At 37.1% G+C, this 24,812-nt stretch overlaps 1 protein-coding gene across 1 annotated transcript in view; it reads left to right on the forward strand.

Moving 5' to 3' along the window:
* The first annotated feature begins 13,878 nt into the window (after positions 1-13,878).
* LOC131684500 (cytochrome P450 4c21-like) overlaps positions 13,879-24,812 on the forward strand; it is a 78,131-nt gene continuing 67,197 nt past the window's right edge. The window contains exon 1 of the mRNA XM_058967434.1: positions 13,879-14,317. Within this exon, the coding sequence (XP_058823417.1) occupies positions 13,975-14,317 (343 nt within the window). The 5' untranslated portion in view covers positions 13,879-13,974. The remainder of the gene's footprint in view (positions 14,318-24,812) is intronic.

The following is a 24,812-nucleotide window of genomic DNA, read 5'->3' on the forward strand; positions in this document are numbered from 1 at the left end:
TGATGGACGACGAAACGTATATAAACGCCGATTTTAAGCAAATTCCGGGGTTGGAGTTTTTCACCGGCAAGAGCAAGTTCTATGTGGACGACAGATTTAAGAAGAAGCAGAAGATGTCGAAGTTCGCCTCCAAATATCTCATTTGGCAGGTCATCTGCTCTTGCGGACTGAGGAGTGAGCCTTTCGTGACAAAGGGCACAGTAAATGGCGAGATCTATAAATCTGAGTGCCTCGAGAAGCGCCTTTTGCCGTTCTTGCAGCAGCACGACGAAGCTCCGCTATTTTGGCCAGATTTGGCATCATGCCACTATTCTAAAAGTGTCCTGGAGTGGTATGAGGCCAATTCTGTCCATTTTGTTCCAAAGGGCATGAATCCGCCGATGGAGCAGTACTGGGCAATGATGAAGCGGGAACTTCGGAAGAACAAGAAGACAGTCAAAGACGAGAAGGACATGTTAAGAAAATGGAAAAATCTGATAAACTGGTACCGGATGACACTGTAAAGACTTTGATGGAGGGCATCAAGCGAAAATGCGTTCAATTTTACACTCAAGGCTCCATCGATTAACTTTTCTTTTGATTTTTGAAGTAAATATATGTATAAAACTACCCTAAAATTTTGGTTTGATTTTAAACATTATAAGAAAATTGGCATGACATTTTCGGTGTCGCAATAATTTCGTGTTCGCCCTTTAGAAAATATGAAGGCTACATAAATGCAATATATCGATATACAAAACAATATTTAAGAAATATGTTTAAAGCCAGTTTTTTGAATAAAACTTTAGAGACTACCTTGAGAAGAATGTGAATTTTATTGGTTATACCCAGCAGAAGAGATTTATCAATTACAGTACGATCAGAATATCTCATTTTCAAAGTTTTGTATCCTAGGGGCAGATCACTTCTGATGTATTTTTAAAAATCAGCGAAATTAAATGTATTTCTTTCCATCAAAATAGTAATTCATAATGTATTTTGAGCTGTGTGTAAGACGTCAAAACCCTACAAAAGTTTAGCCCTACATTCAACAAAACATCGCACAAAGTAGGACGTTTGTTAAACAAACTTTTCTGCGAGGGAGTGCAAAGTTGATGCAAAAATGGAAATTAAATGCATTATTATTTTGATGTAAATTTGTTATACATTCCTAGAGTGAGCTGCCCCTAGTTTGTATCACATGTGGTTGGTGTTAAGTCAGCCCGAGCTGAATCGCAAAACCTAAAAAGAGATAATCATAACACTGGATAAATAATTTCTTCAGCTACCTTCGGCTTTTAGATAATTTGAAATATGTTTCAATGAGCAAGAGTTATAGCAAAAATTAATTTCAAATTATAATGTAAATGATACTAACTCGTTTTTGGGAATTGAATCTAGGTGAGATGCGCACAATGCAATTGACTTACCAACTACGCTTTGCCCGTTCCATTCGACAAAGTTGTTTGAAATAGCATTTTCGAAACGTTTGCTGAAGGCATTCACTCTCGAACTAAATTTGTTTGAAAAGGATATACTTCATAATTACTTCTAAGAGGATTAACCTACAAAATTATTTTATTAGAAGATGTGCTGCTTTACGTTGTAATATACTTCAAAGATACTAAACATCAAAAGTTGACAGTTCCGAAATAATGTGATCGTGACCGTAAACAATATTTCTTCGAGCGGTAATTTTACTTTTCTTTACAATTAAAGCTCGCAAATCCAAAACGAGTCCTCGTATACAACATTTTATTACACCATCTAATTGAACACTTAAATATACACCATTTATAGCCACTAATTTGAAATATTTTGAAATTTTATTGTTTCCAATACTTCTTAAAAGCTATTTATATAATTGATTACACAACAAAAATCAAATGCTCATAAAAACCGATCCTGACCACGCGGAAAAAGTAATTTTTCATCATTTTCCTATGCTATATTATTTCACCCTAAGGAGGAAAATTTGGTAAAAACCAAAATTTCTCACTAGGGTGAAAATTTGTTGGTATAAACCAGTCTTTGTACAGGAGGGCACAAATCCTTATTTCATACTATGTTGCGTTTCGGCTTCGCCTCATCAGAAACCGACACTAACGTATTGTCGGAATAGATTAGCGCCGGCTTGACGCAAATCCCTTAAAACTAAAACACACTATGTGTTTCAATCAAACGACTGATCAAACGTGATGTCCCGTTAGAGCAGAAGTTATGTTTATGGAACTTCTGCTCTAACGGGACATCACGTTTGATCAGTCGTTTGATTGAAACACATAGTGTGTTTTAGTTTTAAAGGATTTGCGTCAAGCCGGCGCTAATCTATTCCGACAATACGTTAGTGTCGGTTTCTGATGAGGCGAAGCCGAAACGCAACATAGTATGATCATTTTCCTTCTATTTTTCACAATATTTTTATCGTTGTAAATCACATTGAGGTTTTATGTCAACTCTACGCATTCTCAAAAAATACATTTAAGCAAAAATTTAAAATTATCCGATTTTTCGAAGAGGAAGTTTGTTTTGAAGATAAAACTTCGCTTCCCATTCGAAACATTGTCCCTAATCCATATTTCGGTACATCCCTTCAAAAAGAACTCATGATAATTTGACAACTATAGGATCTCGGCTAAGAGTTCAGTTACATGATCCAATTCCCACTGTTTTCCAAAAGTCCCCATGATGCCTAAAACAATAGATTCTTAATGTAGTGATCAGACAATGGCCTTACAAAATTTGTATTGTGCCATATTTAATTAAATTAGTCAGCTTCAAGTTTTTTTTTCAATTCAAATATTTTGGTTTGGGGGGGGGGGGGGGGTTTAACGTGAGTAATAGCTGAAATCAGACAGAAATCTGAAACAAAAAGATTTTTTGACATTTTAGTGCTATATAATGAATTTATGTTTGAATTTAGCGCTGGTTGGAAAATTACCAAATTAACTCACATTCACCGTTAAGTGTTTTGTATGGCAAAGTATAATGGGCATCTCTGTTTTATGCATTATGCTATTTAAACACACATTTTTCGCATTAGTGAACAGTTTTGCATAGGTTTGGATCAGGGCCGTCGAGAGTCGTGTCGGGCCCCAAGGCTTGTAATACTGGCGGACCCTTTAAAACCTAAGCCCTCTAGTTCATCATGAATTTGTACCTCTTCAGCTATGAGAAACTTGTGGTCCGTGGTTCCATTTCGCTCAATGTGTTATAGCATCAACATTTTCCATCCGATGTTAGCGATATTAGGCTTAAAATTAACGTAAACATATTATATGTAAGATACATTCTAAAAGGTCAAAAAAAATTGTTTCTCGGTAAAAAAATCATTTAAAAATGAGTAACTTTTAAAAATGGTCAAAAATGCACTTTTGTCGCTTGCAGCACTAAAAATTTTACATATGATCGACACATATTATATGTTTTTGGAAAGGGAATCTCGGCACCTTTCAACCTGCATATCGACTAAATTAATTGAATGATTTTGACACGAAATATTAACTAAAAACTACAAAAAGTGCTCAAAAACGAGTTTTTTGAGAAAATCACAAAATCGCTTCTTTGAACAAAAAATGAATATTGTTTTCGTGTTCAGCGACCCAAAATTAGCCTAAAAAATCCTTTTTTTTTTTTTTTTTTTTCAATTCGTTTATTTGATAAGGCAGGTTTGCGTTAGCTTAAAGGTGCCAATTTTGTTTTGTTTTACATTTTAAAATACTTAAAACTAGGGGATTACATATTGATTTTTGAAATTAAACTAAGGCGCATTTATAGCTATACATATACACAAGGGGGTAATATAATTTTCGTAAGATTAGGGGGTCATTTAGTTTTTATGGCAATATGGTTTGACATTTTTAGCAATGAGATTATTGGAGCAAATATAATGTTTAACTAAGGGGGAAAATTTTTACGACTATCTTAAAAGTAGAAATAATTAGAGGGCGTGGTTAAATTTTGTAAAGATTCGGAGACATTAATTAGAGTTATTTTATGTGGTAGTAAAGTTGGGCATTTTCAACGAGATCATATAACATAATAGTTAAAACTATAAAAGGCAAGAAGAGCTAAATGCTTCATGAAGATATTTGGGGGGGGGGGGGAAGGGGTGTTACTTCTGTGTAGAAGAGTCAGGGGAAGTAGGGTGGACAAACATGGCAGGGGGAGGACATTATTTCAGTTTCAGACTTCGGGAGATCAACGGATGGATTACAGAATCAGGGTGGCCTTCATCAGGAAGAATCATGTACTGGAAGCCGTGTGGTCGTTCTCAAGATGGCAGGGGTTTCTCCAGACGATTTCGTAGTGCGGCTCAGATGTTGATCGGCTACATTTCGAGTTGTGCGTGTGATGTTCGTGCTTCAGGTCCCGTGTTTGTTGGCTCATTCGACAGGGATGTTTTGTGTCGCCTTGGAGTCGCATCAAACCTTCGTGGGTGTATGGTACAGGTGGAAGAGAGCGTTTCTGAGAATGATAAGGAAAAAGGGGCAGTTAAAGTTGGATATTGATGGTTTTTATGAAGGTGTATATAAGGCACATATAGAGGACATCGCGGCTTGCCAACACATCTCGAACCGGGACGTTGGGTGGTCTTCCTCGGGCCCGGAGGGTGTCCATAAGCTGAGACCTGGCGGAACTGTACTCGGTGCACGCCCAGACTATGTGCTCTATATCGTGATAACCGTCGCCACAAGCGCAGATACCACTCTCCACGAGCCCAATACGTCGGAGATGTGCATCCAGCGTGTAATGGTTCGCCATGAGTCGGGACATCACACGAATGAAGTCACGACCCACATCCATCCCCTTGAACCAAGGTTTCGTCGATACCTTAGGGACTATCGAATGTAGCCACCTTCCTAGCTCCCCATTGCTCCACGAGGTTTGCCAACTTTCGAGGGTTCTCTGATGAGTAATACTGAAAAATTCGTGGAAGCAAATTGGTCTTTCAAAAACGTCACCTTCAATGGCACCCACCTTAGCTAAGGAGTCCGCTTTCTCATTGCCCGGAATGGAGCAATGAGAAGGGACCCACACCAAGGTAATCTGGAAAGATTTGTCAGATAAAGCACTCAGTAGCTCCCGTATTTTCCCCAAAAAATACGAGGAATGCTTTCCATGTTTCATCGAGCGAATAGCGTCAATAGAACTCAGACTATCCGAGACGATGAAGTAATGGTCTGCGGGTAATGTGTCAATGACTCCAAGGGTATACTGAATAGCAGCTAGTTCTGCGGCGTAAACTGAAGCAGGGTCACTGAGTTTGTAGGAGGCGGTGAACTTTTGATTGAAAATACCGAAGCCAGTGGACCCTTCGAGGTTTGATCCGTCAGTATAAAACATCTTAGAACAGTCGACTTCTCGGAATTTATTATAAAAAATATTTGGAACCACTTGTGGGCGTATATGGTCCGGAATTCCAATAATCTCATCTTTCATGGATGTGTCGAAGAAAACAGTAGATTCAGAAGTATTTATGAAATGCACACGGTTGGGATTGTAAGAAGAAGGATTAATATTTTGCGCCATGTAGTCAAAGTACAGGGACATAAAACGGGTCTGAGAATTGAGCTCAACAAGCCTTTCGAAATTTTCAATCACCAACGGGTTCAAGATATCGCATCGAATGAGCAATCGATATGAGAGTTCCCAAAATCGATTTTTCAACGGGAGAACGCCTGACAGGACTTCGAGACTCATCGTATGGGTCGACTGCATGCACCCTAAGGCGATACGCAAACAACGATACTGAATTCTTTCGAGTTTGATGAAATGTATGTTCGCGGCGGATCGAAAGCAGAAGCATCCGTATTCCAGTACCGACAGTATCGTTGTTTGATACAACCTAATTAGGTCTCCTGGGTGGGCACCCCACCACGTTCCGGTTATTGTACGAAGAAAGTTGATCCTTTGTTGGCATTTCTGTTTCAGATACCGAATATGGCATCCCCAAGTACCTTTCGAGTCGAACCAGACCCCTAGATATTTTACTGTGAAGACCTGAGCGATAGTTTGACCCATTAATAGAAGCTGTAGTTGTGCTGGTTCACGCTTCCTAGAAAATACAACTAGCTCAGTTTTCTCCGTGGAGAATTCGATACCCAGCTTAATAGCCCAAGCAGACAAATTGTCCAGGGTATTCTGTAATGGTCCTTGTAGATCGACAGCTTTGGGTCCCGTAACAGACACCACGCCATCGTCTGCAAGTTGTCTTAACGTGCAGGAATTGTCAAGACATTCATCAATGTCGTTGACGTAGAAATTGTATAACAGGGGGCTTAGACATGAGCCCTGGGGAAGGCCCATGTAGCTAAATCGTGATGTCGATAAGTCGCCATGCGAAAAATGCATGTGCTTTTCCGACAACAAGTTTAGTAAAAAGTTGTTTAAAGTCGCTGAAAGACCATGCTGGTGCAGCTTCTCTGAAAGAATGTTGATAGAAACTGAATCAAAAGCCCCCTTTATATCTAGGAACACTGATGCCATCTGCTCTTTACTAGCATAGGCCATTTGAATTTCGGTTGAAAGCAACGCAAGACAATCGTTCGTCCCTTTGCCTTTGCGAAAGCCAAATTGTGTATCTGACAGTAAGCCATTTGCTTCGACCCAATTGTCGAGGCGGGATAGGATCATTTTCTCGAACAACTTCCGGATACAAGATAGCATTGCGATCGGTCGATACGAATTGTGGTCGGAGGCTGGTTTTCCTGGTTTTTGGATGGCGATGACCTTCACTTGCCTCCAATCGTGTGGGACAATGTTAGCCTCAAGAAACTTATTAAATAAGTTCAACAAGCGTCTCTTGGCAGAGTCTGGCAGATTCTTCAACAAGTTGAATTTGATTCTGTCTGGCCCTGGAGCTTTATTGTTACACGACAAGAGAGCAAGTGAGAACTCCACCATCGAAAAAGGTGTTTCGTTCGCGTTATCGTGACGGGACGCGGCGCGGTAGATCTTCTGTGCCGGGGCGGAATCCGGGCAAACCTTCTTGGCGAAATCGAATATCCAACGGTTTGAATATTCCACGCTCTCATTAGTACTGTTTCGATTTCGCATACGTCGGGCTGTTCCCCAAAGAGTGCTCATCGATGTTTCTCTCGTTAATCCGTCGACGAACCGGCGCCAATAACCGCGTTTTTTGGCTTTCATCAAACTCTTCATTCGCTTGTCTAACGTCGCGTACTGTCGAAAACTAGCGGGTAACCCGTCGTTCCGGAAGGTCTTAAACGCGGCGGCCTTCTCTGCGTACACGTCTGAGCACTCTTTATCCCACCAGGGATTGGGAGAATGTTTTTGTATGTTCGCGCCGGGTACTGGCTTAGTCTGAGCTTGATTCGCGCTGTCGAGAATCAAGCCAGCCAAAAAGCTGTACTCTTCCTCCGGAGGAAGTTCTTGAGTAGATTCGATGTTGTCGGATATCGCGGCAGCATAGCTCTTCCAATCGATATTTCGTGTGAGGTCATACGAAATATTGATTGATTCCAATGGCCTTGAACCGTTATTGATTGAGACTACGATCGGCAGGTGGTCGCTGCCGTGGGGATCAGGAATTACCTTCCACGTGCAATTTAACCGCAGCGATGTTGAGCAAAGGGACAAGTCTAAGGCGCTCGGGCGCGCTGGAGGAGCAGGAATCCGTGTCATTTCACCAGTGTTTAAAATTGTCAAATTGAAGTTATCGCAAAGATCCTGAATTAAGGAAGACCGGTTATCATCATAGAGGCAACCCCATGCTGTACCGTGAGAGTTAAAGTCTCCTAAAACTAGTCGCGGTGCTGGCAGGGATTCTAAGATGTCTTGTAGCCGTCGGTGCCCAACCGCGGTATTGGGGGGAATATATATGGAAGCTATGCAAAGGCTTTTGCCTTTGGTTGTTACTTGACAAGCGACAACTTCAATACCTGTTATCGAGGGAAGGTTAATTCTGTAGAAGGAATAGCGCTTTTTGATCCCCAAAAGCACTCCTCCATAGGGGGTGTCTCGATCCAGGCGAATAATATTAAAGTCGTGGAAGTTGAGATCTATGTCGGAAGTTAACCAAGTTTCACATAATGCAAATGCATCGCAACTCAAATTATTTATTAAAATTTTGAAGGAATCGATTTTCGGGATGATACTTCTGCAATTCCACTGTAGAACAGTGATCAAATCCGTGACCTCGTTCGATGAGTTAGCCATCGAAGGATACAATCGCTGAAAGGAGGGGCCATTTAGCAGTCAACTGCTTCAAAAATGTTCTTACTGTAGGGAGAAAAGCTAACATAAGACTTTTAATAGGATCAGTTTTATTGAAAGTTTTTATTATCCAGTCCACAATGTCCGAGAGTTTGATAATTCCAGTGCCGCGATTATTCTCGAACTGAAACAGAGGAACACTTGGGATTTTTGATGTTCCGGGAAGTGCTGGGAACTCCTTCTCTGAGTTTAATCCTCCGAGACCAGGAGCTAATTGCTTCGGTTTGGTTGCAACACTTCCAATAGATGTGACTTTCGGAGTCCCGTCAAGGGATACCTTCTGGCCTTTACAACGAACTTTAGGAGAGGAAATGTTCCTCCTCTTCCTATAACTTCTAGGCGCCCTAGTAGATGTTCCCTCTTGTGGGTCATCAGCCTCGCCCTCGTTAGGAGGCAAGTGAGCATAGATGTTTGTTGAGGTTGGTGGTGTAGCTTTCTTTAGCATTTCTGCGAAAGAACGTTCGGATCGTCCCGCAAGGGAACGTTTTAGTTTATCCCCGCGTAGTTTGTACGCGGGACATGCCGAGATATCATGCAGATTCTCTGCACAGTAAGGACACTTCTCAGCATTCTTACTACACGAATCATCTAGATGATTCTCCCCGCATTTTCCACAGCGGGCCTTATTGCTACAATGGGTGGCTGTGTGACCCAATTGTTTACACTTTGTGCAATTCATGACCCGCGGCACAAACATACGCACAGGCAGACGAACCTTGTGCAAGAGGACGTAATTTGGCAAAGCGGTACCAGCGAAGGTCAACCGATAAGAGTTTGATTGGGGGTACGTTTTTGAACCATCCCCCGCAACTACTACTGAGTGCAAACGCTTGCACTCGAGTATTTTCACTGGCTGAAGTATGCGGTCTCTAAAACGGCCAACCCCGTACTGCAGCAGATCCTCGCATGTCAAACTGTCATCGGTGACAACGCCTTCAGACTGTACTTTTACAGCTGGAATATACACGTGATAGTCCTTCGTAAAGTGCTCGCAGCAAGCAATATCGTTTGCCTGCTTTGAGTTAGTCAGCACGACCCTCAGCCTGTCTGAGCGGACCTTTTTTATTTCGGTCACAGCCGAGAACCGTTCCGTTAGGTCTTTTGAAATCTGTAATAGATTCAGCGATTTTGTTTTGGGCCGAAAGAAGACCACAAAGGGACCGGTCGAGAGGTCTGGATATTGTTTGGGTCGGGGGAGAGCCTTAGGAGTCGACTCGATCTCCATTTGGCCATCCGGGGAGGAAGCCATCGACACCGTCAACGCACGGGGTTAGCACCCGCGCAGACGGGGAAAGCCGTAAATGTATCAAAAAGGTAGATTTCACTTATCTGTATACTCGTTTCCCACGACGCACCAGTCCAGCTTAAATAGCTGGTTATTGTTCAATCCTCGCTTTACGAACAAAAGGTTGAGGAATGTGGCCTAACGGTTAACACACGCACAAAAGAAAATAAAAGTCCAAACCTCGAAGAGGCAGAGAATGGCAAAATAACCTTGAACGCGGATTACTGCACTGTTCTTTTTCCAACAGACCGAAAACAAAACACTTCTATCTCGATCGAGCGATGCGTAGAGACTGAAAATCCTTTTTCTTGATGCTTCATTTTTTGTAAACTAGTGTTATAATTGGGTTCTTATAGCAATCACACGCGTCTTTGGTAACGCCCAAAATCGCCGTTCTATCTCCACACAATGCATTTTTTGCGGAAAATTTCCTTGAACGTGCTATAAAAATACAAAAATTATCCATTTTAACCACCGGTTAATTAACGTCAGTCTACCTTCTCATCTCGCCCAGAGTAGAAACGAAAATTCGTTCCGCTATAGATACACGGCAAAAACGACTGCTATTTTTTTTTTTTGGAAATGTCCTGTAAAACCAGCTACTCGCGAAGTGAAACAATTACTAAACGGGTAGATTGTGTTCAATCCGGGAGAAGTTAAAGCCCTGCAAATGCACCAAATATTAAAAAGCACAACCAGAATAGGCAAGAGCTTTCGAGAGATGTGCTTACATGAATTATCTCCACACACCCCTGACATCGTGATTAACAAATTTATGTCAAGATACGGAGAAGTGGATTCCAGCTGAAACTTCGCATTTTCCCGGGTGTCCCTAACGTTGTTCTTGTTGTGAGAATGCTTCCGTACAAACCAACTCCTTCATACGCAACCATTTTATGCGGATCAACCGAAAGTGGGACGTTTCATCAAACAACACTGAGTATGCACCCATGGTAGATTCCTACGCGCGAATTCTACAAAGACACTTCACCACGGAAATCTTTGTGCAAAAATAGCTAAGAAAAGCTCACCTACTATAACCGTAAACAGCACGCAGTTGTCTTATGCCAAACCACAAACGGTTACAAAACCAATATCTACGGATCTGACAGGAACAAATATTCACTCAACAAAAATCACGTTCAGTGTCTCCAAGCCAACAACCGGCACCACCAGCAAAGCGAACGTAGAAAAGGACGGATGCGTTTGTCCGTGCGCTCGCACGCTTGACGCTCTATTACATTCTTCGAAAATGCTTTGAATTGGCTTCTAAATATTTCGTAATATATTCCGTCGATTCAAACAATGAAACTCGTTTTTTTTAACTTGTACACAAAGTAGAAAATTCCCTTAAGAATTACTATCGCTATTTTTGTTACTCTTTTATGAATACTGGACGTGTTCGCCCATCTTCCGGGTAGAAACGCGGGCCCCCAAATGCGACCCGGGCCCCAGGGCAATTGCCCTGGCTGACCCCCCCTCTCATCGGGCCTGGTTTGGATGAATGTAGAATTTCACTTCTTCGGCCAACCGCAAAGAATCCAAAAGCGCCAGCCACTCTCACTGTAGTGGATAAGCCGAACGAGCATTGCTCTCCGCCACAGCGGAAGAGGAGAGCGAGGCTCACTGCAGCGTCTTCCGGAATTCTTTCTGATGCAGAATTCTGTCAGAATTCTTTCGAAATTGTAGCCTTCTCGATTGACGCTTACATTGTTTACTTTTCTAGTGTCAGAGGGCATAGACGATATACATTTTTATGGAAATGAACGAGCAAGACCTTTAACGTTTACAAATGAAAAACTAAACTGGTCAAGACAATCCAACGAATTCAGAAGAAAGCATTGATCGAACCTAATGTTGATGAAGTGATCGAAGAAATCAAAATAGGAGAACTAAGAGGATTAGAGAATAACAGTGATGATACAGACGAAGAGAGTGAATCAAGAGCGAAAATAATGATGAAAACTGAAGACCAAAATAATCCCTACAGAGGAATCAAAGTTGAAAAGGTAAAAAAGCTAATTTTAGTTCCACAGTATATATTCAACGTGATTTTTTTTTGTTTCCCAGATTATCAACATCGACAAAGTTTTCAAGAATAGCTTGTGCGTAAATCGAATGACTGAATCATCAAAAGAATTAAGAAAGGCCTCGAGCAGTCAGCAGCAACTGAACATAGCATGTAACAAGATATTATCGTTGACACAGTTAATATTCAAGGTATGGTAAATCAATTGAATTCAAATATGGTCCAATATTATTTTTTTTCTTCGTGGCTACAGATTACTGAGCTAAAATTCAGTCACCCTGGTCCAAACACACGAGCACGAATAATAGAATTGTGGGTTGAAACATTTACCGATCGCGATGTGTACCGCAAAAACGGCTTTTTCGATCAATATTCGCGGGAATATCCGGTGACTGCTAGCTTTGATGGAGTAATGGTTTGTTTATATTATATAAAAATCAAAACAATTATAAATTTATATTTCAGATAACACTTGAATTCCAAAGTATATTTCCGAATGCACCTGATTTTTGGATGGAATTCAATTTAATGCAAACAAAAGTTCTGCGCGCCTATCCAGATTTGTTGAAGCTTATTACGAATAGTGATATTTACTCGTAATGAGATGACATGAATCATTTTTTCTTATTTATAACAGATGACATCAGAACACTGGGAATCATTCGCTTGAAAACCCCTAGCTGGGGAATGAAGAGAAGTCGAAACACAAACCAATCAAAAGATAATCCGTTGATAAGAATGGTGGAATGGATACAAGTATATAATTTTTTAAAATAATAGATTAAAATAATGTAAATGTTCACAATGTTTATTTCAGGCTGATGATCCCATTCCCCAAGCAACGGAAGACCCTACGCTCTACATCCGGGGAAAGTTTCCCAACAACGACGGAATTGGCGTAATCGATTGGAAAAGTACGGAAATAGCTATGGAACATTATTTCCGTTGTTATTTCGAATTTTTTGCCGAGCGATTATTGTTTTGAAAGTATCTTGTCGGCTCAGCGGCAAACATTTTTTTCTTTTATTCTGAGTTCATTACTACGAATGAACAATTTTACCACAGCTGGAGAAAAATTTCAGGAGTAGATTCAATTCAAAAATACGAGTAGTAATAAATAATATAAAATAAGTCTTTCAATCTAGCTTTAATTCAAACAAACATCATTTAAAATCTTTAAAATTTCCTATTCTCGAATTTTGCATTATAATTTACTTATTAAATAGTAAAAACGCTTATGAAATTAAGGGACTTTAACTGGATATTCGTCGTAATTCGGTTTCGAATTACTGAACAAGTATTTTTTTATTGTTGTCATTAGAAATTTACCAAAAAAATAACTAAAAAGTTTACTGACTGAATAGTTTATTTTGACATTTAGTTTTTTCTTGTTACTGTTGAAGGTGAAAAAGAAATCTCTCGAATAAAATTCACCACACGTTATTTCTCATTGCCTTATGTACAACACGAAAGTTATCAACAGTCTACAACTTCTAAGGCGGCTAACGCCCCTGAACAGAATACTGTACCAGCAAGGGTCAAGAAACTGTTGTAAGTTCACCATCACCACCGTCGGCAGTTAAGCCGTCTATCATGTTGACTAGAACATTTCCTACTGCTGGAAAACACTTCAATTCAAGGTCCACATAAATTATCCGTCTTTGACCATGACTATCGTTCAAATTGTTTGCTATACAAATCGATCATGGAGCGAACGTGAAATAGTTTTCTTTTCATGTGGAAAGTATAATTTTCTACATGACGTTATATTTCATTCCCGTTACACGATATTACGTAAGAATGTATAATAACTAGTGTACGGGTCCTTCCAGGGATAATGCTTAGCCACTACACATTGTTATGAAATATACCTGTACCCCGCAACCGTATAAAACAATATTCTGAATCACTATCACACTTTTTCTCATAATGTCTAAAACAGAAAAAAAAACTGTAAAACAATCCAATGAGGAAATCGATTTCCGAGACAAAGTAAACCCAACAACAACTTGATTTACCCTTATACGAACGAACAATGCGCCTTTAAATAGGCAACATCTAGTTTCTGCAAGAAGGTCTCAACACTACAAATGGTAACTTCGCGCAATGCACATAGCTGAACGGCCCATTGCCGGCGGAAAATGATCTTTTTTCCGGCTGTTTCTGTGTGCAGCTCTCGAGCTCTCTCTCACAGCAGCACGTGCATCGCGCTGGCGCTGGTGCTGGGTAGCATAATATCGTGCTGAGAGTATTTTCTAGTTTGTTTTCCTTTTTTTGACGGCCAACCATTTTCACAGCTGTTCCGACAGTCAGGCTATCACGCCACGATCAGTGCTGGGTCGAGCTTCGAACGCGTTGGTACTAACGGTTCATTTCAGGATCAGTAAGATCGGTGGTCTTCAATTTATTTCCCGTCTATCGGTCCCAGGAACAACCCGGCAGCATGATTACGATCGCACTAATCGGCGGGGTTTGGCTAGCGCTTTACCTGTACTGCAGGTATCGGTTCGGGTTTGGCGATAAGATTCCGGCAGTGCAACCGTGGACACCGTTTTTCGGGAACGGGCTTGAGTTTGCGCAGAAGAATTCGTACGAAATTTTCGCCAGTTTGACGCGGGCATTCAAGGATAATAAGCGCGTTTTTAAGCTGTGCTTTGGACCGATCGTAACCGTCTGCCCGACGCATCCGGATCTGATCCAGAAGGTACTGACGAGTCCTGCCAGTATGGATAAACCGTACGTGTACTATTTCCTGCGAGTTCCGGGAGGATTGCTGATAGCGGAATGTAGGTGCTTTTTTTCTATTTTATTTTTTCAGTGAACATTTAGTTTTATAATTATTAAACTATCAAAGAGTCAAGTGAAAATTATGAAACTAGCGAATTGCTACCAGTTCCATGAAGCTCTGTCATTGCTCAAATCACGAATGACTTGGCTTTGTTTCATTAAAAATATTATAATATCCTTTAAAGAGAATTTTAAGAAACTCAAATAAATTACAACACCACCCCATAAATGTTTCTGAACGTTTGACAGTTCTCGTTATTGCTTTCGTCTATATTAAAATTCTAAATGGTCTCTTTGTTATTCTATTCTCTTTGTTTTGAACAATGCCAAGGCATAATGCATGGTCTTCGATTCAATGATTGAATGTGAGGTCAATAGAATTGTTAATGGTTACTGTGCAAGGTTGCGGTGAAATCAGGTAAAGTGTGTTGAACATTGAACGCATCCTTCGAGGCTCGGTTAGACTTAAACGGTTAGGTTACGGCGCAGGCAATAGGCATTTAATTCAAATTCCAACACACTAAGATAAAATGATTGTTCACCTTTTCTTATGCACTGAAGAGGAATTTGATTTCGCATATCCAGCCAATCATCTATAAAAAAATTTATCACTCAAAAATAATCAAATTAAAGAATCCTGAAGAGTCGAAAAATCTTTAAATTCTGGTTACCAATTTATGTATTTACTTTATTTGAAATTATAACAATCAATACTGATGAAACAAGGAATATTCTAAGCTCAAAAAAATTAACAAATATTCTGAACCGTAAAATTGTGTACTAAAGTTTAATTCTTATATCAAACCTAGCGAAATGTAGGTACTAAAACTGGATCGGTTGGCAATTTTTCCGAAAATATTTCTTTTTATTATTGATGGTCACTGGACAGGCAACAATTTTGACTTTTTTTCGGAACACTGTTAAATCAAACGGTAATTGGCTTCTCATACCTTTTGTCAAATATGAGCTATAACCGAAAACTCTAGCTTACTCACAAGAGTTTTCAAGTTTGTATATGAAAAATAGGCAACAGAAACACTAAATATTGTAATATAAATTTATGTGTTGCCTCTCTTTCTCGCTCATGCTTAATCGGTTGCAATTTGCAATCTTCATCAAAGTTGTTCGTTATAAAATAAGCTACGCGACCATAAGTTTTGAGGTACACAGAGTTACTGTGGAATTTTTATTGGATTTTAAGTTTTTATTTCCGAGTTTCCATATATATAGTACTATAGAAACTTTAAACCTCTTGTTGCTGAACTAGAGCTATCGGACAAAGCTCATATTTTGCATATGATTTGTGTATGCAATTACCATTTGAATTAGCAATGTTCCGAAAAAAAAGTCAAAATTGTTGCCGGTCTAATGGTAATTCGCTTCTTAGAAAAAAAAATGTATTTCTTGATATATAGAATTGAAAACTGTTGTATAAATTTTATGTTCAAAATTTAACTAAGAACTAGAATATTTGTTGAAAAACAAGTAGGCTTGTTTGTTAACCCTTTCATGTTCAACTATTTTTAACAGCTATAATTTTTGGTTTAGCCAAGATTAACTCATAAAAACAAGTAAGAGTGATAAAGGTAACTATTACTTTTCATTTGAGCACTAACAGGCATACGTATTAGATCAATGCAGTTAGTCTGATTGGATTCCGATGGAGCAGTGCTGCCAGGGATAGTTTACGTTGATAACGCAAAATGAAATTTTAATATATCTTCGTTAGTTTGCAATATTATTGAAAATTATTGGAAGGTATAAATTAAGTACCCTCTAACACTGCGAAGGTAGGTACTCCCTATCTACATTGGTGGAAAATATAATAGGTGTGAATGAATTATTTCGGAAAAAACAATATTTTTATAAGAATGAGTGATATTTTTTTGATTCAATGTAACTCAGATTTATTAGCAATACATGTCTTAATATTTAGTGGGAAACTGAAATATTTTTAAAAGTAATACATGGATATAAATGTAAATTTAAATTTCACAGGTGGAAAAAATAATAGGTGCAAATAAAAAAATCACTGGAAAAGATGATTAAATTGTATCAAATGGGGGAATTAATACCTAATCAAGTTTCGTAGCTCAGTATTTAGTCGGAAATCCATTACTTTTCAGCACAGCTTCGCAACGCCTTTCCATAGAATCGACAAGATTCCGACACGTTTCTACCGGAATTGCATACCAAGCTTCTTGAATCGCTCTCCACAATTCATCTTTGTTTTTATGTTTTTTATTCGCTATTTTGTTCTTGACCTCGTGCCAAAGGTTTTCAATTGGGTTGAGGTCCGGCGATTGTGCTGGCCAATCCAAAACATTAATTTTTTGTCTATGAACTACTGCTTCACCTTGTTTATGTGTGTTTTGGATCGTTATCTTGTTGAAATGTCCACTTCAATGGCATATCTTCCTCTGCATAGGGTAACATTACTTCCTCCAAGATACCAATATACTCTATTTGGGTCATTATTGACTTTATCCAGAAAAGTGGTCCAACGCCATACCACGAAAAACATCCTCATACCATAATGCACCCTCCGCCGTGCTTGACAGTTTTAACTGTGTATTGTGGAGAGAATTGGCAGTTTCTGGGACGCCTAACGTAATGTTTGCTATCTGCTCCGAACAAATTTGCCTTGGATTCATCACTCCACAAAACGTTTTTAAAAAACCGGTCCCCAGCTGTTTAAGATTCTCCAGATGTTTTTTTAGCAAAAAGGAGTCTTTTCTTGCGATTCTTCTCTGACACAAATGGAGTTTTTCTGACAGCACGAGCACGGAGTTTAGAATCAATTAAACGATTTCGGATTGTTCTAGTTGTCACATTCAGTTGCAGTTCTTTTTTAATTGCTGTAGACGTCACAAAAGGATCCTTTTTCACTATTTTCAAAACTTGACGGTCATCCCTAGCGTTAGTTTTCCATTTTCTTTCTCGAGATTCTAGAGCTTTCCGGTATTTTAAGGCATTTGTAACCATATTCTGTAAGCATCCGATAGTTTCTGAGATTTCTTTAAAAGTTTTTCCTTCATTACGAAGTTTTTTTTATCAGTCGTCGCTTAACGGAGGTGCAATGCTTACCTCGGCCCATAGTCTGGATTAAGACAGAACAGAAACATGAAATAGCAAATAAAAAGTAAAATAAAATGCATATACCACACTATGGTATGGTCACACCTATTATATTTTCCACCACTGTATACAGGGTGTTTGGTTCATGGTTAAGAACCTCTCGAGGGATGATTGACTGTCATATTTGGAGAAAAAAATCGTTCTACACATACCATGAAATCTCAACCGTTGCTAAGTTATTGAAGTTTTTGTGTTAAAAACTTATTTGTCTTAAAATAGCTCTAACTCAAAAAATATACTTTGTATTTCAAATCTTTTAGATCCATTGGATAGGTGAGAAAATTTTCCACTGAAAAATGTCCTCAAATGTTTCAGCTAATGAGGTTAAGTAATCTTTTCACAGTAATTTATTTAAAATTTAACAATTTTGATCGATTTTTCGTTCGCTTCGCGAAAATATTAATAGTTAACATCACTATTTTAATAATTCAAATTGTTAGTCTTGAAAAGTTGTATAATTTGTTCTTTGACATGATACACTTATCTTGTCTTGTTTTCATGTGTTTGGGTTATTGAACTTGGATATTTTTATCTCATATTCACTAATACTAGCTCTTATTGAAAAGTATGGAACTTATTGTACCTATTCTTATTTTTATTCGAAATCCAGGAAAATTTTGCAGAGAAAGATGTATTAATACCTTTCAGTTAAGTGAATTTAGTATTCTTTTCGAAGTTAGTTAGTTTAAAGTTAGTGTTATTATTAGCATTTTCGTTATTTTCTTAAAATAGTAAATAATAAACTTCACCATTATTATCATGGAATTAATGCATCTCAGCAAGTTCTACAATTCTTCCTTTGACTCCATTCAATTATCTCTTTTAGTTTCGAAGCAAAATCATTTTTATCTTCTCGTTTCATTTGCAAAAACAACGATTTCGAACCCACTGCATTTTGTGATGAGGCCATGCTGTGTTAACTATTAAATTGCAGCGAAATGAAAAGCGATAGGGATAAAGTGTCAAATAAAAAGTTGTAGAGAATAATAAGGGACACCAAATGAACAATAGTGACGATAAATTTAGTTGGTTAATAATAAGAATAATTACAAAAATCACCAAAAATTTTGAGTTATTTTGCTAGTAAAAAATCATGTAGTACACTTAACTAAAAGATATCTGTACATACATCGAAAGGAAATTTTCTCAGCTTTCCAATGAAGCGATATAAAGCATATTTTTAGATTAGAGTTTTTTAAGAACTTGCAATTCAATTACAGGAAAAGTTTAGAAGTGAAATTACAAGGAAACGAGAAGATATAGGAATATTATGTTGAAGAACAAATTATGAATCATCCTCAAACCCAACTTTTGGATAATAGATATTGCTATAATCATATTTCATCATTTTGAGAAAATTAACAAAAACCTCATCAAAAACACTAACTTTTAGCTGCTTTACAACTAAAAGGTAATTAAAACTAATTATCTGATATGAAAACAATATTATCAAATATGAGAACAATATTCAATAGAAAATTTTCTCACCTTTCGAATGGCACTAAAAGATTTAAAATAGAAGGTATACTTTTTGAGTTAGAGGTGTTTTAAGATAAACAAGTTTTTTTACACAAAAAGTTCAATAACTCTGTAACGGTTGAGATTTGATGGTATGTGTAGAACGATTTTTCTCTCCAAATATGACACTAAATCACCCCTCGAGAGATTATTACTCTTGAACCAAACACCCTGTATGTAAAAAGGAATTTCGTGTTTCCTGACGCCATCATTCTCAAGAAAACATTATGTTGCAACCTTATTTGCGTTAGGAAAAAAAAGTTGACCATGAAAGGATTAATTCTAGAGTTTCAAAACTAGACTAACGGAAATCTGAACTTTTGATGGGGCAATTGAAATTGATCAGCAAATTGACTAATTCGTAGCATTCGACCATTTAAACACCTATTAAACCCCAAGGAGGAACTAGAACCGGTAGTAGGTATACCGGCGCGGTTCACCAATGTCGCGTTTCTGTTTGCAATTTCTACATAAGGCGTTCGATTTGGTTTAGATTTCCGTTCACCGGTGCACGAGAGTGAATTGAAACACGAAACCAAACCTCGGTTGCGTATTCGGGTCTATGTTTATCGAGTATCAATATTTTTTTAATTTAATTCTATGCAAATTGCAAACTTTTCATGGAGGCTTTCAGGCCCGTTTCAAGTTGTTTCGGGAGGAGCTTAAAAATTAGTTCATAAATGTATTAATTCTGATGATGACTTGAGATAGTCACTGGAAAATGAATGTAGTTAGAACTTAGTTAGTTGTTAGAAAAACAGACCCTAAAAATCCTAAAACTATGTTATCTGTTACAAGAAAGCCTACAGTGCATCGACGAATTGAATTTGATTATTATTATTAATTTACAAGTTACAATTTTTTCTAATTAAAAAAATGAATATTCAGGAGTTTTTAGAAATTTTTTTTTGCGAGGCTGCATAAAATTTCGAGGTTTCATACATTTTAAAGATGTTTGGCATCAAAAATACGAATTCGATTTCTAAATTTCATGGAGTCTCCCCTTTGAAATAAAAATTTGAGTTCTGGCAGAGAATTTCATGTGACCGGACGGTTCAGACTATATTTGACGAATTTCGCGCCAAATCGTATTCAGAGTTGGCAGCACCCTCTCAGATTCCAATAAAACTTTCTGTACATGAAGACTTTGTCACAAAAAGCCACTTTGCATATTTTGTTTTTCCAAAAATAATCTAAACTGCCTTTTGACAAGGGTCAAACTTTTTTTACTATTTTTTTTTTTTCAAATGGCTACCCAAGCAACCAGAAGTTCGGATAATACTTAAAAAGCACACTTTAAAGTTCACATAAACTTCTTAGCGAACTTTCAGGCTGCTTAAGCTTCAATGGAACTTGAAAGCTGCTTAAGCCGCTATTAGTACACAAAACGTATCGCAAAATTACTTAAAACGGGAAGCTTATGCAGCTCCCTTATGCTCACTTTTGGTTGCTTGGGTATAGTCTAAAAATAACAAATCCTACAAAAAAATGTTGTAGGAGTAGTTTTTACAAAATTAGTCAAATTTTCGAATAAAAATATTGAAAAAATTCTTCATTGACTGCTATACTGAAAAAAAAAATCGATTTTAAAAATTCAAAATCGATTTACAAAATAAAAACCCATTTTTGATTTGGTTGAAATTTTGTTTAAAGATAGATAATTATGTTCCCAACCTACCGTCAAAAATTCAAGTTTAGCACTTTTGAAGAAAAAAAGTTACTTGAAAAAAACTTTTCCTTGCCCAAACTCAATTTTTTTCAGTAAATTTCTATCGAAAACTAAAGTAATGAAAGTCATAATCATCTCAGAATCCAATAAAACTCAGTTTGTGAGAAGATATTGCCTAATTTAGCAACGCAGCATATTTTTATTAAGGGGTCAACTACTTTTTCTTTTTTCATGAAATCAATTTTTTTATTACTTTATCTGAAAGTTCAACTCCATGTGAATGTTTTCCCAAATTTTTATAAAGATTCGAGAAATAGATCGAAAGTTACAGCGCTTCCAAGCGCGCTTCCTCTACCAAGAGCAGTGGTAATTTGAAATTTTAAACTCGATTATCTCGAAATGTCGTGTTACTTAAAATGGTTCTTCCGTGATCACGATTGCCGAAAAACTACTCAATCAATTTTCTTAACTTGTTTTTCAATGGATCGTAATTATTTTTTCTCATACTTTAACGATTCTTTTTTTATACATAAATTTTTGTTTCATGGATAAGAATTCTTTAATACAATTTTTAGAGCTTAAAACAGATATATTTTTTTCTAAAAACTAACCTTAACTAATCGTTAAGGTACGAGGTATACTCAGATACTAATGAAATTTTTTGAGTTTTGGGATTTTAGATGATCTTTTGGTCTCCAATCGTGATCACTGCAAACCTCTGAAATAAAAAAAGGGTTTCGTGGATAAAGCCATAATTCCGCCAATTATCAATTTATTTTTATAAACGTATGCTTGTTTATTTTACTGAAAAATGTACTACCAAAATATTATAAGTTTGATGTAATGAAATCATTGCTTTATTCCTTTACGTAAATTCAAACTTTATTGACATTTTTATCACTAAAAGGTATGTAACCCCTTAATCAAGAATCCCATTGAAAAGAGTTTATGTCGTTAAACAAATATTCCAATATTACTTTTTTATTTTCTTGTTTAGTGCTGAGGAAGAATTAGAGAAAGAAATAACCACCACAACATTATGTATTGAATTTTACATAATAATTTATTTGTTTTTATATATTACATTTGTCTTAAAACTATCTTCATGCTTGCTATTTTGTATTATTTCTATACAAGGAAAATATTTTTGGTTCATCTTCTGAATTAGAATACCTTTTCGTCTCTGCTTTGTCCCCAGGAATAGGCATAAAACTGTGGATATTTTGAGTTCCAGATATTGTTTTGGCGTTATTATACAGCTCTTAGAGTTCTTCTGACATTTTGTTGTACCGTTCAGTGAATACCGTAAACCGGGGTGACTTTGATCACCGGGGAGACTTTGATCACTCGAAACTTTTTTCATAGATCGCTTATTAAACCAGAATAGTCTACCGAATCATTTTAATTTGAAATAATTTTTACTCTAAACTTATAAAATACTGATTTGTTATACTTTTTGAGTATATTGTTCAGTTTTTGGGTACAAAAGTTACAAAAAAACCGAAGTTGGACTTTACCTTATTTTTACAAAGCTTCGTATAGTGTCTATTTTTTATAAAACAAATAAATCTCAGATTTGAGCGAGTGTAATAAATTACAAGTGAGTTTTTATTTTTCTTTAGATTGGGATGCGCCAAATTTAGTTTTAAGAGTTTGTTTATTTTAAATACTTTTTTTTGTGAAACTAGGCAATTATTTCAAATTATTTTAAACTAAAATTCGCAACATTTGTTTATTGTTCAATATTCCAACGTGTTAAAATGGATGAAACTTTTTGTATATTGATAAAGCACTGAAATAAAACAATTTTAGCAGTTTTAAAAGTTTTCAGAATCTTTTATTTATTTTATTGAACACAAATTATACGATTATAAATTTTGGTTACTCGAATTTTGCAGTACATTGAAATACTTTGTATAATACCAATTAACATCTATTTAACAATGAGTATCTTTCCAGAATTAGTTTAAACAAACATTTGAATGAAAAACATTGACATCAATAACTTAATGTGTTTGAACATGCAGGTTATCGAAGTCACCCCGGAATACGAAAACGGACTTCAACTTGAAATCATTTTTGGAAAAATAGCTGTAAGCGGACAATTTTAGGTAAAACCATCCAATCTTGTTCTCCAGACATCAGTACATGGTTTAAAAATATTAAATTTGAAAAAAATGTGTTGCGTCTAAACATATGCAATGATTACTTCGAAAATTGATCAATGTCACCCCGGTTTACGGTATATAGCAGAAAATTAATTTTGTAATACTTTTATCAGAACAAGTGCCTAGTTATATAACTCTCGGGGACTTGTTATGGTATTTCCATAGTCGCGAGCAAAACTGGCTTTTTTGCCATTCGCACGAGAGTGCCATAAATGCCATCATAGGGTCCTTTTTCATGGGATGCTGCAACAAAATGCCATTCTGCGCTCATACTTTGACTGGAATCTACACAAGCTTGCAAAGTTTTTTTTATTTTTGTATTGTGCTGCTGTTCCATCAGACATAAAATAAAAAAGTTTATCAAAGGAACTAATGAACTGCAGTCTTCAAGTCTTGCAATCTTCCAGTATTCATTGAAGTTTGTTATGAATATATACCAAATTTGTTACTGATACTTTTGGCATGTATCAGGCAACTAGCAGTTGGGAAAATGGATTTTGAGATGATTATGACTTTCATTGGTTTAGTTTTCGATAAAAATATACTGAAAAAAAATTCAGTTTGGTCAAGGAAATGTTTTGTTCAAATAACTTTTTTTCCTTGGAAGTGCCCAACTTGAATTTTTGGCCTATCTATTAGGGAACCTAATTACCTATTTGCAACAAAATTTCATCCAAATCAAAAATGTTTTTTTTGTAAACCGGTTTTAAATTTTTAAAATCGACTTTTTTCAGTGTAGGAGTCAATGCAGAGTTTTTTCAATATTTTTATTCAAAAATTTGACTAATTTTGTGAAAATCACTCCTACAACGTTTTTTTTTGTAGAATTTGTCATTTTTAGACTATAGCCATTTGAAAAAAATGGTAAAAAAAGTTTGACCCTTTTCAAAAGACAGTCTAGATCATTTTTGGATAAACAAAGTGGCCTTTTGTAACAAAGTTCTCATGTACAGAAAGTTTCACTAAAATCTGAGAGGGTGCTGCCAACATTTGTTCGAGTTGGCGCAAAATTCGTCATTTCCGGAAGCGATATAAGCGATCAGTACGAAATCTCATACACGTCTATGGGGATAATATACCTTTCATTTGGGACTAAACTTGTGAAACTCGTCCCAATAATTTCCGGGAAACTGATGTTGGTTTGATAATTTTTAAATATGGTCATCTTTCCCGGTCACTTCCGGGATCGTTTATGGTGGTCAATGTAGTCAAAGTGACTTCGGTTGGCCATCAATAACCAAGAACTGCAAATGCAAGCTATTTGGCACCGATTTTAGCAAAATTTCTACCTTTTTTGCTTTCATCGGAGTATCGGTTTGTATCGGAATTTTTTATGTGACTGCACTCCACAACCCGTAACTCCGAAAGCGGAAGTCGGATCGGGATGAAATTTAATATCAGTTTCCGAGGAAGGAACACTTTTCATGTGCAGGCCCGATGAGAGGGGGGGAGGGTCAGCCGGGGCAATTGCCTAGGGGCCCGGATTGTATTTTGGAGGCCCGCGGTTTTACCCACAAGATGGGCGAAAACGTCCGGTATTCACAAAAGAGCAATAAAAATAGTGATTTTAATTTCTTTGTAATTATTCACTTTATCAAATAGTGATATGATGAAAGCGGAAAAAATTGAAAGACATTTTAATTTATTAACTTGAGAATTCGAACTCCTATTGTGGATACCAGAACGTTATTTGATATTTTACTTTCGTTAAAACAAACGTTCTTAAGGGAGTTGTCTACTTTATGTACTAGATAAAAAAGAGTTTTTATTGTTTTAATCGACGGAATACGTGCAATACAGCGCCAAACATGATTGCAAGCGCACGGACGTATCCGTCCTCTTCTGCGTTTGCTTCTTTATTGGTGGTACCGCTTGTTGATTTGGTGACACTGAGCGCGATTTTTATTGAGTGATTACTTGTTCCTGCCAGACCCTTAAATCTTGGTTTGGTCGCTTTTTGTGGTTTGCCATAAGATAACGATCTACTTTTTACGGTTATAG

This window comes from Topomyia yanbarensis, chromosome 2, assembly GCF_030247195.1.
Source record: "Topomyia yanbarensis strain Yona2022 chromosome 2, ASM3024719v1, whole genome shotgun sequence".
NCBI classification, from domain to species: Eukaryota; Metazoa; Arthropoda; class Insecta; order Diptera; family Culicidae; genus Topomyia; species Topomyia yanbarensis.